Source organism: Odontesthes bonariensis, chromosome 19 (assembly GCF_027942865.1).
Source record: "Odontesthes bonariensis isolate fOdoBon6 chromosome 19, fOdoBon6.hap1, whole genome shotgun sequence".
Taxonomy (NCBI): domain Eukaryota; kingdom Metazoa; phylum Chordata; class Actinopteri; order Atheriniformes; family Atherinopsidae; genus Odontesthes; species Odontesthes bonariensis.
Window position 1 is genome coordinate 5,503,182 of NC_134524.1, and position 16,910 is coordinate 5,520,091.

General features: G+C 39.0%; 1 protein-coding gene across 1 annotated transcript; it reads left to right on the forward strand.

Moving 5' to 3' along the window:
* Positions 1-394: 394 nt before the first annotated feature.
* Positions 395-10,795, forward strand: LOC142369506 (uncharacterized). The gene is made up of 2 exons (XM_075451851.1): positions 395-2,093; positions 8,585-10,795. The coding sequence occupies exons 1-2, from the start codon at positions 431-433 to the stop codon at positions 10,291-10,293; spliced, it is 3,372 nt and encodes a 1,123-aa protein (XP_075307966.1). The 5' UTR covers positions 395-430; the 3' UTR covers positions 10,294-10,795.
* Positions 10,796-16,910: the final 6,115 nt, after the last annotated feature.

Genomic DNA, 16,910 nt, shown 5'->3' on the forward strand with positions numbered 1-16,910 from the left:
TTGGAAATTAAAAAAATAAATCATTTGCTCAGCTTTGCGTCACACTTGAAGGTAAAAATTAATCCAGTCTGCAGGTCATTTATCTTTTTATTTTATTTTTCCAGGCTGTAAAATGAAATCACCTTTGCACTGTGGTTACAAACCTGCTGCGTCTGACTTTTATTTCAAAGTGATAAGACTGCTCCTCCTACTCTTATCAAAGATAACACCTTCCTCTATAACAGAGAGAACCACACTCTGTCCACATATTTCCCTGATCCCTCCCCCTCAGATCTGCAGCTTTATAGATGGGGGTAACCGACCTGTGCTGAACGCTAAGAGCTGATTGGTTCATTTCACTGCAGAGACGCAGGTTGTTTAGATAAGAGCTGAAACCTGTTTCTGTTGTAAGGAAGTGAAACTCACACAGTCAGTGTTACTGAGAGCTGAAATGGCGCAGAAAGGAGTTCAGATGGATCAGGAAACCTTCTCTTGTTCGATCTGTCTGGATCTGCTGAAGGATCCGGTGACTATTCCCTGTGGACACAGCTACTGCAGGAACTGTATTAAAGGCCACTGGGATGGAGAGGATCGGAAGGGAATCCACAGCTGTCCTCAGTGCAGGGAAACTTTCAAACGGAGGCCTGTGCTGAAGAAAAACACCATGTTAGCTGATTTAGTGGAGCAGCTGAAGAAGACTGGACTCCAAGCTGCTCCTGCTGATCACTGCTATGCTGGAGCTGAAGATGTGGCCTGTGATGTCTGCTCTGGGAGGAAGCTGAAAGCCATCAAGTCCTGTTTAGCCTGTCCGGCCTCGTACTGTAAGAAACACCTCCAACCTCACCATGATGCTCCACCATTAAAGAAACACAAGCTGGTCGACCCCTCCAAGAAGCTCCAGGAGAACATCTGCCCTCGTCATGATGAGGTGATGAAGATTTTCTGCCGTACTGATCAGCAGAGTATCTGTTATCTCTGCTTAATGGAGGAACATAAAGGCCATGAAACAGTGACAGCTGCAGCAGAAAGGACTGAGAGGCAGAGAGAGCTGGAGGGGAGTCGGCAGCAGATCCAGCAGAGAATCCAGGACGCAGAGAAAGATGTGAAGCTGCTTCAGCAGGAGGTGGAGGCCATCGATCAGTCTGCTGATAAAACAGTGAGGCACAGCCAGAAGATCTTCACTAAGCTGATCCGTCTCCTCCAGAAGAGAAGCTCTGATGTGAAGCAGCAGATCAGATCCCAGCAGGAAGCTGAAGGGAGTCGAGTCAAAGAGCTTCAGGAGAAGCTGGAGCAGGAGATCACTGAGCTGAAGAGGAAAGATGCTGAGCTGGAGCAGCTCTCACAAACAGAGGATCACAGCCAGTTTCTGCACAGCTGCCCCTCAGTGGCAGCACTCAGGGGGGCTACACACTCATCCAGCATCAATATCCGTCCTCTGAGGCTCTTTGAGGATGTGACAGCAGCTGTGTCAGAGCTCAGAGATAAACTACAGGACATCCTGAGAGAGGAATGGACCAACATCTCACTGACTGAAGTGGATGCTTTACTGCCAGAACCAGAACCAAAGAGCAGAGCTGGGTTCTTAAAACGTTCAAGAGAAATCACACTGGATCCAAACACAGCACACACATGTCTGTTATTATCTGAGGGGAACAGAAAAGTTACATTCATGGAACAACAACAGTCTTATTCTCGTCATCCAGACAGATTCAGTAAGTGGCCTCAGGTCCTGAGCAGAGAGAGTCTGACTGGACGCTGTTACTGGGAGGTGGAGTGGGGAGGGAGAGCAGTTCGTGTAGCAGTCGCATACAAGAATATCAGCAGAGCAGGAGAGTCATATGAATGTTTATTTGGAAGCAACAACAAATCTTGGTCATTACGTTGTAATACAGACAGTTACAGGTTTGACCACTCAGTCCAAACTCCAGTCTCAGGTCCTCGATCCTCCAGAATAGGAGTGTATCTGGACCACAGAGCAGGTATTCTGTCCTTCTACAGCATCTCTAAAACCATGACTCTCCTCCACAGAGTCCAGACCTCATTCACTCAGCCGCTCTGTGCTGGAGTTTGTCTTTACTCTCACGGAGTCACAGCTGAGTTCATTAAACTGAAATAGACAGAAGTCATTTCAGGGACAGTTGGTTAAAATGTGTTTTAATTTCCACTTTATTTAGTCTCCATCATTGTTGAGTCATTTCTTCACTGCACAGAGATCAGCTGTCAGTCACACTTTATGGGTGGCACTTTGACCTCTGATTGGTTGGTGTTTAGTTGGTGTTGGACTTTGTTTGGGTGGCGCTCCTTCCTGTCTGTTCAGTCATGGAGGCTATCACTGCTCAGCAGGACTTTTATCCTCCTGAACTAATTACATTTACATTCACTGGTTTGTTAGACCAAATGTTGTTGTTGTTCAGATCCATGTACAGATGAGGTAAACTGTGATTATCATGATCATCATCAGTCATTATTTTATTGCTCACAGCTGAGATTTTGAGTCAAACACACTGATTGTGAGGATGAAGAGAATCTGTGCATGAAATCATTGAACAAGAGTCATTTAGCAGATTGTACTGATTTAATGTGTCATCAAACTGAAGCTTTACATGATCAATAAAGACAATGTTTCTTTTGAATAAACAAGTTTTTTGTTCTTTATTTCAGGATCTTACATAAAGCTGATGGAGATAAAACAAAATATATATATAAGAGAATAAATCAGTTGGTGTTCAGTACAGAGTTCATCTTTAGAGCAAAAACACAGTTTCTATCATTTTTTATCATTTTTTCTTTTTTCACATCGACATAGCAACAAAAGAAAGACCAGCAGAGCTCATTCATGTGCTCCTCATAGTTAGATTGTTCTCAATGTTATTAATATGTGTGCTCAAAGTGACGCTTTGCATGATAAATAAAGCTGTTTTTATCTCTATAATTATATTAATCTTCTGCATTTATTCCATCATTTAAGACAAAGGTAATTTTGCAAATTTTGAATTAATCACGGTTTAACTGAGGGAAGTATCAACACAATCCACTGGATGGCGACAGAACACAAAGATTATTCTTTAAGTTTTCTTAACGCAGAAGATGTGAATTTATTTAAGGTAAACACAAGAAACTTGTGTTAAAGATAAAAAAATGGACCAGACTCAGTGAATAATTCCCATTAATATAGATCAGTGAGCGGTGCTGATCAACATGTCATTGGGGTCATCAGGTAGGAACCTCCTTTCATCAACCTCCAGGAGGCTAGACGGTGATCACTGGCGTCCCAGACCCCATTAATGCCAACCATCACTGCTCCTCACACCATAACAACCATCTTTTTTTTCTTTTTTTACAACCATAAGCTACCCCAGCCTCTCACCAACTGCACACCAGTCACAGCGGGGTGGGGATTCAAACCCTGGTTCCGGTAGGGGGTAATGAAAGTATAGAGGGTGCCAGAGGTGGAGGCAGGAGAAGACACACTAGCAGATTCAGCAGACAAACTCACCTAAACAGTCCTACAATCACCGTTCGGTTCTTTAAGATTTCCCCACCGAACGGGGCGTTAGGAGAGGACACGTTGCAGATTTATTCAAACTTTCTCAGTTGTCCACAAATAGCAGGTTATAAACATGTGGAACAGAAAGGCTTATGTTGTAAAAGCAGTACTTATAGCCATGTACATGATTTGTCATCAAATTTGAATAATGTAAATATACATATAAATATAAGTAATACACACAATATGTCCATGCTCTACAATATTAGAGTTTAGTTTTATAAATAATATAATTAATAAGTGACTAAGCAAAGCACAAAGCACAAGCTTTTAACCATAGCAATGCAACAACTTCACACATAAATACTGCTCATTAAACGCTGCATTTCCACACACAATCCACATTACTTAAACTAAGTGTCAATGTAGTTTTTTAAATAGCAACGTCGAGCACATCAAACCAGTACCAACAAAGCAATTAACTACATTACCCAGCCTGCAGTGCGAGCGGGAAAGCAGCCAATCGTGAGCAACTACACCGTGGAACAGGAAGTAGACTCGCGACAGTGAAAGTGCTACAATTCACACTGGAATATATTCGCGGACACTACTAGGCCGATAATGTTAACACCAAACCACAAATAATGCCTGTCAGCGTGACTAAAGTAAGCCAACAAGCATATGAACCGTGCAAACACAGCGGCAGCACCAACAAGCAAATTTAACCCGCAGCTCAATGAATGGAACCAGCAACTTACCGGTGGCGTATCTCTCCTAACGAGATGACATCCCAAACTTAGTGCTCGCTCCCGTTTATAGCCCGTGCTCATTCAACAGTGGATTCTATCATGCTGCTTTGAGATTTAATTGGTTCATGCTTCAGTATTTGTCAGGCCCACACCCCAATCAGGTAAGTGAACCTCCCACTTATCCACCTGCATTCAATTGCTATGACGCACCCGTGATGCAGTGAGCGCAACAGTCACTAAAAATGCCAGCAAAAACTCACTCAAAGCCGTCTTACCCAAAATGGCCGCCTGGTTTCAAAAGGCTCACACGGGCCACACCCTCTAATTAAATATCCTGAATTTCTTTTTTGCTTCTTCCAAGAGTCTTTTTACCCTAAGTGCTCCCCCTGCTGGGCCCCCAGCTACTATTGCTTCTTCTAATCCAAATCCACTGACTGGACTTTACTGCTTCATCTGACACTTCCTTCACTATTTTCCTCACACTCTGTCCACTTACACCCAGCTCCCTCAACAATGAGACAACAGACTTTGCAACAAATCCTCTACATCCTACTTCCACTGAACAGATTCTAACTTTCCATCCTCGCAGCTCTGCTTCTGCCCCCAACTCCACATATCTAAGCTTTTTCCTTTCATATGCTTCTGCTACTAATTCCTCCCAAGGAACAGTCAGCTCTATGAAATAGACTCTCATTCTACTCCTAGACCACAAGACTATATCAGGCCTTAGATTTGTAGAGGCTATCTCCTGGGGAACAACAAGCTTATTTCCTAAATCTACCTGCATCTCCCAATCACAAGCATCCTCCAAGCTGCTGTGCCTATCTGTTTTGGTTGAATGTACAAACTTTTATTGAAAAGAAAACTGGACATTCAGTACATTTGCACGAAAAGGACATTTTTCTTTACTTTGAAAATAGCCAAATGGAAAAGGATTTAATTTTTTTTTTTTACAACTTGTTTTATTTTTAGGTAAATTTCATATCCACAAAAGGAAATGGACTGACAGCAAACCAAATTTTACACTTTTTTTTTAAAGAACTATATCAATACAGCACTGACATCAATGGTTTAGAAATGCCTAAGGCTTTAAAAACAAACTTTATTTTGGAAAAAGTTTTATTTAAATAATTTGTTTTTCTCTACAGTGATGCAATTTATATGCATGATGTTTCTTTACGTTTCTTTGTACATTTATACTTTTATATATATATTTTTTTCTTCCCCTGGCTAAACAGTTTTGTTATGTATATAATTGTTAATAAAGTTTAAAAAAAAGAGAAAGATTTCAAACGTTTAAGTAGCATCAGATCTGTGTGTGTGCAGTTATTCTTCATTTATGTGCCTTACTTTTCCCAGTACTTTTGGCCTAAAAAAAATCTAATTCAAGGCACCTATAAAGACATGTTAGTGTTGTGAAGAAGGTGGGCTGGAAAAGGAAGGAGAATAATCCCATCCTATGTCAAAGAATATGAACATACAGGTCTCAACAAAGGATTTAATGAAGTAGGCCAGCACCCAACCAGACAATTTTCCGATAATAAGATACCTTATTTAGACACTAAATAAAGAAATAAAGAAAACTGTTATCACCATCGGGTCTTTAGGACAATGATGAGATCATTCACCTAATTATTATTTCAAAACGAGTTGGCTAAAATATTCTGAGTATGAGGAAATGTGAGTGTGGGGAAGATGAGACAATTGAACATGTTATTTCATATTGTAGGAATTATCAGGCTCAGAGAAATAATTTAATTAGAAATCTTAGTAGGATTAAAATGAAATTGGATATAGTAGATTTTTTGCAAAAAGAATCAGGAAACAGAGGATATCAGGTTATTTTTTATTATTTAAAACAGTGTAGGTTGTATAATAGAATTTAGTATATATAAGAGTATATAAATGAGTGCATATGAGTAGGGGCTATATAAATGTGTAGGCATATGTAGATATAAGGGTGTATATGTGGATGTGGGTGTATATATGTGTGTATGGGTGTATATATATATATATATATATATATATGTGTGTGTGTATATATAAATATATGTATATAGAATTGTCATGTGATCCATACTCCTTACCAGTTGGTGGCGGTAATGCTTCCTTAAGTTGTTTGCCAACCGCCATTTAAAAAAAAAAACGAAATAGAGAGAGAGAGATTCTGAGTGTGATGTCATTCCACTCCAGTCCAGCTGGTGGCGGTAGAGCAGCTTTAAGCCCTTAAACCGCCAACAAAGGCAGAAACGGAAAGAAACGAGGAAAAGAAGTTTTTCTTCACCGAAAGCAGTTCTTGATGCTGAGGGTAAGTTGAGTTGATTTCGTTTGTTCTCGACTCGTTTGTGGTTCTGGTCTTAATGAATATAGTTAACTTGTGATGTTGTTTTTTTTTTAACCCCTCCAGTTTGACGTTGTTTCGACCGTTAATTTAAATGTAATAATAATAATTTTATAAATTTAATAAAACGTGACTGGCGTGCTTTTCTGCGGACTTGTGCGGCTGCGTCTCTGTAAATCTTTTTCCTTTTGTTTCTTATGACGAGCAGATGTGCTGGAAAACTGTTTGTGTGTCCCGCTGATCCTCCACAGGTGTGTTTTTCTCAGTTTTTTTTTTTCCATCTACGAGTAAGGTTGCCAACTCCCTGAAAAATAAGTAAGGGACACCTCATTAGAAGGGCCGGCCGACCCGATTGCCTTCACCTTTCCTGGCCTGGTGAATTTTTTTAGCCCCTTTTTTTTGTGTGAAACGATTTTTTAACTATTTAACTCGAACCTGAATTGAATTAGATGCATATTTTTTGAGTGACATGAACACATGTGAAACAAATTATTATTCAGGAATTCACTTTAATACAAAATAACAAAATTAACTTAATAAAATAAGTATCTTTCTTAAAGGAGAAGTTCATTTTTTTAAACCTGGACCTTATTTCTGGTATAAAATCCGTTCATCTACTCACCGATAAGATATTTAGATCACTGGAGATCCGTTTATTATCTGTCTTTCTTTCACCGATACTTTAAGACCAATGAATGAATGAACGCGTACTGTTGCGCTGTTAGCTCAGAGCTGCCGTGTTGTTGTTATTTTGTAGCAGTGGTGCAAAAAGTCTACATTAAGTGGTTTCAGAGAGTTACATGGTTCTGTAAAAGCATTCAGAAAACAATACAGCAATGTACTGATATTAGAAAACTTACTTTGTACTTTTGAATACTTAAGTATTTTTAAAAGTAAGTTCTTCAGTATTTTACTTGAGTAAAATTTTGAACTTGTAGTTGAGTAAGATTTGACCATGAGTATTAATACTTTAACTCAAGTACTGGAGTTGAGTACTTTGTCCACCACTGCTTAAAGCAGAGTCTGCTTACTGTCACCCATGCGTGCTGCCTTGTTGTCTTCCGCTATCTTCTCCGCGAGCAACAGTACCTCCTCGACCAATGAGCTCACAGCGTATTCTCGGGTGTGAATATCCTGTCAGCTCATTGGTCACAGAGCAGCAAAGGGCCTGGGAACAAGTTTACCGTACGTTTTCATATAAAGCCCCGTTATTCATTTCCATTGGCATGATACTGACTATTTTTAGAAATAAATACGGGACGATTACGTTTTTCAAGTGACTGTTGGCAACCCTATCTACGAGTCTCCGTCTCTCCGTGCACATTCTCTCCACCAGGTGGCACTAATGTGCTCCTTTAATAATTCATAGTTCAAAGGAGGTAAAAAGTAAAAAAAAATTATTCTTTTTTTAAATTTAAATTCATTTTATTTACAACACAGGACATAAATTGAATTACTGTGAAGTTGAGCACTGATTTATATTATTTAACATGTAGAAACTATCAGTTCAACCATAGTTGGTACACTTTTATCTTTTGGGACTCTTTCTAAAACTACACTGTTTCCACCTTTTGAGCACGATGGGCTCACTCGCATTCCTCTGAAAGTATTCTCCTGGAGTTCTTCACACATCTGTAATAAGGTCCTCTACAATTAAATTGCATTAGTTTATACATTTGAACTTATAAGCTTGGGAAATTTAAAATAATTTGGTAATTCAATCTATAAACCGTCTGTGTTGTGTGAGTATTATTTTCTCTAAATGTCTGAGTACAGATCCACAAAATGAATATATACATCTTCTTTGGATCCACTATCATTGTTTGCTAACAGAGAAATGAACCTCTTGTCTATTTCAGTGATGTTTTTATGACTTTTTCGAACCAATAATGACACTTTTATTGAATGATTCTCATTTTCCTGTCCCCTTCCCTTGAAATCTGTAGTTTGAAGACAGAATTCAACCTGTAGTGAAGTGGAAGAGCTGACGATCCCATTCACTGCACCAACTTCTATCTTGATCGGAACTTTACGAAACAAAAACGCAGATATTACTGCCGATCGGTGAAATGGAGGCGAAAAAAGTCAAGCTGGATCAAGACGCCTTCGTTTGTTCGATCTGTCTGGATCTACTGAAGGAGCCGGTGACGATTCCCTGTGGACACAGCTACTGCATGGATTGCATTGAGCTTCACTGGCTCAGAGAGGATTGGAAGGACACCCGCAGCTGTCCACAGTGCAGGAAAGTGTTCCACGAGAGGCCTGAGCTGGAGAAAAACATCATCTTAGCAGCTTTAGTGGAGGAGCTGAAGGTGGCTGGAGAAGCTTTTCCAGCTGCTCACTGCTATGCTGGACCTGGAAATCTGGCCTGTGATGTCTGCACTGGGAGGAAGCTGAAAGCAGTCAAGTACTGTCTGGTGTGTCTGGCCGCTTTCTGTGACGCACACCTCCAACCTCACCATGATGCTCCACCATTACAGATACACAAGCTGATCGACCCCTCCAAGAAGCTCCAGCAGCACATCTGCCCTCGTCATGATGAGGTGATGAAGACTTTCTGCCGTACTGACCAGCAGAGTGTCTGTTATCTCTGCTTAATTAATGAACATAAATGTCACGAAACAGTCCCAATAGCAGCAGAAAGGACACAGAAGCAGAGAGAGCTGGAGGGGAGACGACAACAGATCCAGCAGAGAATCCAGGACGCAGAGAAAGATGTGAAGCTGCTTCAGCAGGAGGTGGAGGCCATCGATCAGTCTGCTGCTAAAACAGTGGAGCACAGCCAGAAGATCTTCACTGAGCTGATCCGTCTCCTCCAGAAAAGAAGCTCTGATGTGAAGCAGCAGATCAGATCCCAGCAGAAAACCGAAGGGAGTCGAGTCAAAGAGCTTCAGAAGAAGCTGGAGCAGGAGATCACTGAGCTGAAGAGGAAAGACGCTAAGCTGGAGCAGCTCTCACACACAGAGGATCACAACCAGTTTCTGCTCAACTACTCCTCAGTGTCAGCACTCAGGGGGTCTACACACTCATCCAGCATCAAGATCCGTCCTCTGAGGTACTTTGAGGATGTGACAGCAGCTGTGTCAGAGCTCAGAGATAAACTACAGGACATCCTGAGAGAGGAATGGACCAACATCTCACTGACTGAAGTGGATGTTTTACTGCCACCGGGTGAACCAATCCACAGAGCTGGGTTCTTAAAATGTTCACAAGAAGTCACGCTGGATCCAAACACAGCAAACACGTACTTGTTGTTATCCGAGGGGAACAGAAGAGTCACAGTAACAGAGGAACAACAGTCCTACTGTAGTAACCGAGACAGATTTACTGCATATAGGGAAGTCCTGAGTTCAGAGAGTCTGAGTGGACGCTGTTACTTTGAGGTGGAGTGGATAGGGAGAACGGTCAGCATTGGGTTAGCTTACAAGGATACCAGCAGGGTAGGAATGTCAGATAAATGTGCATTTGGATTCAATGACAAATCTTGGGCTTTGTGTTGTACCCCAAACTGTTACACATTTTGGCACAACTTCTCTGAGACTTCCCTCTCAGGTCCTCAGTCCCACAGAATAGGAGTGTACCTGGACCACAGCGCAGGTATTCTGTCCTTCTACAGCGTCTCTGAAACCATGACTCTCCTCCACAGAGTCCAGACCTCATTCACTCAGCCGCTCTATGCTGGACTAAGGTTTCATTACTGTGTTGGAGACACTGCTGAGTTCATTCAACTGAAATAGGAAGAATTCGTTTAAATTGAGAGTCGTATGAACTAGGGATGCACCGATCCACTAACCTCCAATACCGATATCTGAAGTTTAGTATCTACCGATACAGGAAAACAAACTGGGATTCTATTGTGCACGGCAACATCAGACTTGACTTAAAAATTTCTTTCCTATTTTTTTAAAACAAATAAACAGATATAAATGTACTGATGTACTTCTATTTAATAATTGCGCACCAGTAAAACAATCTTAACCATAAAAATCCAACGTAAAACAAAATACTAAATGATAAAGGAGGAAAAAACAACAGCTTCACTAGCTTGGTTGGTAGACTTTCAAAATAAATGGCAATCAGCTCTTTATCTAGTTTAGTGCAAATGGGAATTAAACATCCTTTGCAAAAGCATCCGAACAAAACAATAGCTTCTCTAGCTTGGTAAAAACTAAATAAATCGGGTAGTCCCGACTTAACAAGTTTTTCCCCACTAGGAGGGACAGGAGGCCCTTGGATGAATGACAAGGGGGAAAAATTAAAACAAATAACTAAATCGGCCGATATGGATCGGCCCATTGTCACGATACCCGATCTCAAATTTTCTTCGATATTGGATCGGTGCATCCCTAGTTTGAACTTATCTTGGTATTGATCTAGGGCAGGGATGCCCACATCCGGTCCTCGTGGGCTGCCGTCCTGCTGGTTTTAGATGTTTCCCTGCTTCCAAACACCTCCGGGTCACCGTCTTTGGACATCCCTGATCTGTTCTTTACTGAGCAGAAGTCCCCTTTTTAATATTACTTCATTAGGACTTGTTGCTCATGATTTTTATTTACCTAAACGGAGCCTCGCTGATACCAAAGCTGATGCAATATTCTCTTCTCTTTTTAAATATCTGTTTTATTTCACTTTATATACAGATACGAGTATTTCTCTTCTACTTATTTGTGTGATGTGAGAAAATGAAATTCCTAAGAAACGGATGAGAAGGATTATTCTATTTATCTCGACATGTAAACTTCCACGGTGCCTGAGCAGCTTCAGAGAAGGCTGTTACTCCTTTTCCTTTGGTAGGAGTTTCTGTTGCTGGTCCTAATTTTAGTCATTGACCTGCTGTGTGATCACATATGAAACCTTGTAGGTGTTTAAAAGAAAGATTTATGCTTTCTTGTTATTATTACTATAAGCTATTACAAGTGTATGCACGTTTTATAGAAGTTTTGAATTGCGTAATTTGTGTCCTTAGAACCTAGTAATTTGAGTTTGTGTTTAAGACAGGAATGTACTTGCTTTTGATTACCAATATGCGTGTTTATCATGGCCGTCTCACGTAGGCTATATTGCATTTGTTTGGAGAGTTGTTTGTGCACGTCCTCAGGAATTAATGTCTGAATGACATGTCGGTAAGCTGCAATAAAAGGTTGACCAGAAGGGGCAGTGTTGTGCCAAATTTCACCAGATGTATAGGGTTGTCAGGGAAAAAATGGCAGAGAGTTTTGAAGACGAGCTTGTAGAGTGAGGCTGTGTTCGAAACCGCATACTTCCATACTGCATACTCATCGATCAGACAGTATGCAGAGCGTTTACCCACATTAAAACATTTTCAGGCGAGAAAGTAGTCGTTTAGATCCCCAACGTGTTGAAAACCTGACAAAATACCGACTATTTACAGTTTTGTTCCCACAAATTCGGTGTTACTTAAGCTAGCCGTAGCGAGCAACGCACTTCCGGTTATTTTCATAAAATAAAATACCCGTTGCCTTTTATCATAGGGAAAGCCATTACCATACAATTGGTGCTTTGTTTTGAAAACAGGAAGTGAACCTACCCTCGTTGTAGCTAGCTTGAAACTGCCGTTTTGACAGGAAATGACGATCGGCGACGTTACGTTACGTTGCATCTTGGGTAGTTTGAGTATGAGTAGCAATAGTCTCATGATGCATACCCAACATTTCGGAGAATCTAGTATGCGGTTTCGAACACAGCCGAAGTCTGCAGCGACTCGTATCTTTTGCGATGTGGTCTGTAAAACTTTCCGGTGAGAGATCAGTTTTGGAAATGTCCATTTTCTGAGGAGAATGTTGCAGAAATGGAGCGAGTGCGGTGCCGATGGTGTGTGATTGAAAAGCAAAAATATTCCTGGCCTTAAACTTCCCTATCTGCCAAGAAAATGTTCACTTTTGTTGTCACTTTTATGAAGATTTCATTTAAAAAGGAAAAATAACTGCAGCCAAAGGTCTTTATTTGTGTTATTTTAGAAAAATATTTGATGTTTAATTAGTCTGTGTGTTTCTTTGATATGTTTTTTAACTCTGTAATCTCTCTGTGTAGCTGCGCGGTTTCGTAGGCTAGCATGTGGTAGCTTTGGTTTTTCCTTCTCAAAGCTGCTATTTTAACACATAAGAACAATCTGTGCTTTATGCTGCCTTCCCTGTAGCTCAGAGGACTGAGCTTGGAGCTGGGAACAGCATCACTTCTGACTGCATTCCAGTTTTAGTTATTAAATCCAGCGGAATTTGTACGATTCGAGCAGACGAGCCACTTTTAGCAATGCGAGTTGATAACAATGCAACATGCTGTATTTTGTGCTTACAAATGTCATAGAAACACAGCCACTGATGAACGTGTGCAACTGCTGCTGTGTTCCTTATGACCTCAGAAGTCTGAGTTTCCGAGCTGTCGGCTGGAAAAATGAACTGGATGCCTGAATGAGAGGAACCTCACCAGCTCAAACCTTAAAGATCCAACATGGCTGCCCGTTGTGTACAGAGCTGTGATGACTGCTGTAATAAACTGTTTTTTTTTTTTTAACTTCTGACTGTTTGCTTTCTAATCTGTTTTAAAGTGTCATTAAAACTTGTTTTTACTTTGAAAGTATGTGTTAAAAAAACATTATAACCCCTTTTATTCAACTTTGATTATGATTACAATGAATTGAATTCCAATTGGCTTGAATTGGACTTTATTATTTAAGTATATATAAATGAAAATGAATTGAATTCAACTTAATTTAGCCAAATAAAACTTTTAGAGGCATAAAAAAAAATCTACAATTATGTTGAAGCTCTTACTTGGTGAAAGAAAGTGTGTTTGTGTAATTAAGGTGATCAAATCTGTTGGTGTGAGGTTTAAAAAGCCTTTATGATTCTCATCCTGCACCTTTAACTTCACTAATAAAGCTGAGGAATCTCTAGTAAATGTTGGCCTCTGTTGTTTTAGAGCTCATATTAACTTGATTTTAAAAATGTAGTTGATCTAAATACATCTCCTCAGCCTCTTTTCACCAATTCATTCATCATATATGATTATAACCCCCCTTTATTCAACTTAATTAGACTTGACAGGTGACCTCTAGTTGACCCGGTAGGTTCTAAGTTTAAGTAGGGGACAATATATCTATTGAGTGAATAAATGAAAGTGTTTCATTACAGAAAGTTAAGTTTTAGGAACAAAGCTGACAAACATTTTAAGTCTCATATGAGTCGAGGCTCGGGTTTAAGAAAAATTAAACTGATAAATGTAAACTGATAGAGTGGATTAGGGGGTTACATCTAAGTTAGCTGGTTATTTTCAGAATGGAGAAAAAAAAAAAATGCCTCGAGGGTAGCTGCTCCTCTAATAAGGAGTTCCTGTGAGTCGTGGAGAGGGTTACGGGGGTTACATCTGAATGAATGGTTCATTTCAGAATAGAAAAAGGTTTGTTTAGGAAATAAGTTGCACTGAAAAAAGGGACTTTTTGGTTTTAACTCTATTAGAGTAGCTGTCATCATTTCTACCTTGTATTTTTAAGATTCAGTAAGAACTAAAGCTTCTTAAGTAAAATTAAACATTTTATTAACGTAATACATGAATTATGGGGGAAGAGTAAGTTTTACTTAGGTTTCCTCATACAATTTAAATGTTTAATAGTTGTATGTACGTAAACCTAGAAATACTACATAAACTTTACTCTGAAAGTGTATCGTTAAAATCTACTAAGTTACTTCATAACAGCAAATACTACAGATATATAACATTTACTTAAAATTAAAATTAGATGTAATTAAGTAAATGTTACTTAATATCTTCAAAACTGTTATGCTTTATGGTCAGTAAAATTTACTTGATATTGCAGCATTAAATATTACTGAAATCATCTGAGTGCAAATACTTACAAAGGGTTTTTTAAGTAAATTTTATGAGTTGTTTTTGTCAGTGTGCTAACATTTGGCAGCTCCAGAGATTTTCTGCCTGTAATGTGACGCTGTGTTACTCATCGGGTAAAAAGTCTGAGGAATCCTCTTCTGATGAGATCCAGGGTGGACAAAGCAGTCGATTCATATCATGAGGCTGTGAACAGGGTTTCAAGTCAAGAGAACGCTCCGTAGTTTTACTTCATGAGCACCGAGCATGCAGGTCTGCAGCTCATTTTAGGAGGGGCGGGCGTAAGGCTGGAGAGAAAGAAACAATCAGACAGCTGAAAAATAAATGACTTTTAAATGGTTTTCTTGAATAAACTTTTTTTTTTCATTATGTTCCTTATCTCCTATGAACTAATATCTCATGATTAGCTGCATGAGACCTTGTCTCTTAGACCATGGGATGAGACTTTTGACTTTTGATTGACATAATCTCCTAGGGTTGTTTAGTGTTGATATTAAGAATTATTTAAGTTAAAAAACAACAACAACATTTTAAAATAAATAAATAAATAAAAAAAAGGATGTAAAAGCCTCCTAACAACATGCAAAGAAATAAACTACAGTCAAAATAAAGTTTTCAAACAGAGTGCAGCATGTTCCTAAAGCACCTGAGCACCAAGTTACCCACGAAGGGATCAGAACTGATCAGAAGTGTAAAGAGATGTTCCTTTGAGATTAAATTAAAGTCAGCATTTAATAAACTTCAGAATTTTATTTTCCACAGAGGGGAAAATGATCACCATCACCTGCATGAATGAACTGTTTAGTCACAGAGGCACTAAGTATGTTGTCATGGGAACAACCAAGTGATTTGGCAACTACAGGCTTAGAAAAAAGGATTTGCAGATAATGGGAAGTCACTTTTCCAGCAGGGTCAGGTTCTCAGCTGTCACACTGAGAACTACGAATGTCTGATTCCATCTTTATTCTGAGATCTCATGAATTTCCAGTTAAACATTTATATTAGATGTGTGTAACAGATAGTTAGATGTACAAGTCATATCCTGTAACTCAAGCTGTTAACTCAAATGTGAACTAAATTTTCAAGGCAGCAAAAGACTCCAGCACACACACTGAAATGTAGTCGAGTTATCTTTCCACTAAACCTTTTAGGGGTGCAGTGCAATTGAAACACGATCTTTAATATTTAATGCTGCAATATCAAGTAAATGTTACTTACCATAAAACATAACAGTTTTGAAGATATTAAGTAACATTTACTTAATTACATCTAAGTTTAAATAAATTAAGTAAAGTCTACTTGTTTTTCATAGGCAGGAACATCATTTTACTCAAAATTTTAAGTAAATCTTATACATCTGTAGTATTTGCTGTTGTGAAGTAACTTAGTAGATTTCAACGATACACTTTCAGAGTAAAGTTTATGTAGTATTTCTAGGTTTATGTACATAAAACTATTAAACATTTAAATTGTATGAGGAAACCTAAGTAAAACTTACTCTTCCCCCATAATTAATGTATTACGTTAATAAAATGTTTAATTTGACTTAAGAAGCTCGAGTTCTTACTGAATCTTAAGAACACAAGGTAGAAATTATGACAGTTACTCTAATAGAGTTTGTTTTTTTCAGTGCAACTTATTTCCTAAACATTATTTTCTATTCTGAAATGAACCATTCATTCATGTTAAACGCTCATCATTTATATATTTCCCAGCTGCCGTAGCTGCAGCCCCCTCCTAATCATACTTAGATGTAACCCCCATAACCCTCTCCACGACTCACAGGAACTCCTTATTAGAGGAGCAGCTACCCTCGGGGCTTTTTTTTTTTTCTCCATTCTGAAAATAACCAGCTAACTTAGATGTAACCCCCTAATCCACTCTATCAGTTTACATTTATCAGTTTAATTTTTCTTAAACCCGAGCCTCGACTCATATGAGACTTAAAATGTTTGTCAGCTTCGTTCCTAAAACTTAACTTTCTGTAATTAAACATTCTTTCATTTATACACTCAATAGATATATTGTCCCCTACTAACGTAGAAGCTACCGGGTCAACTAGAGGTCGCCTGTCAAGTCTAATTAAGTTGAATAAAGGGGGGTTATAATCATATATGATGAATGAAAACTAACTCAGAATTGGTGAAAAGAGGCTGAGGAGATGTATTTAGATCAACTACATTTTTAAAGTCAAGTTAATATGAGCTCTAAAACTATAGAGGCTAACATTTACTACTTTAAGATGATAAACTGTTTGACTGTCTGGCCTTGTTGTTAAATGCTGATATTTCCACACATGTCACATGGTCTGACTGTCTGATCTCAGTCCTGCTTCAGGTGGAAATAATAAAGTCTCCATTTGTGGATAGTTTTTCAATTAAAGGAGCAAATATTCTATGTGTATTTGACTTTAGCTCTTTAAGAGAGCTTGAGAACTTGTGTGAATGTCTCGTTTTAAACATTGTGTTCTTTGGATTTATTTTGGACATTT

Excerpts from the sequence above, each read along its gene's own strand:
- LOC142369506 (XM_075451851.1), top strand. The coding sequence starts at position 431 with ATGGCGCAGAAAGGAGTTCAGATGGATCAGGAAACCTTCTCTTGTTCG. Across the intron at positions 2,094-8,584 it reads TGAGTTCATTAAACTGAAAT|TTTACGAAACAAAAACGCAG; the intron begins AGACAGAAGTCA and ends CTTGATCGGAAC.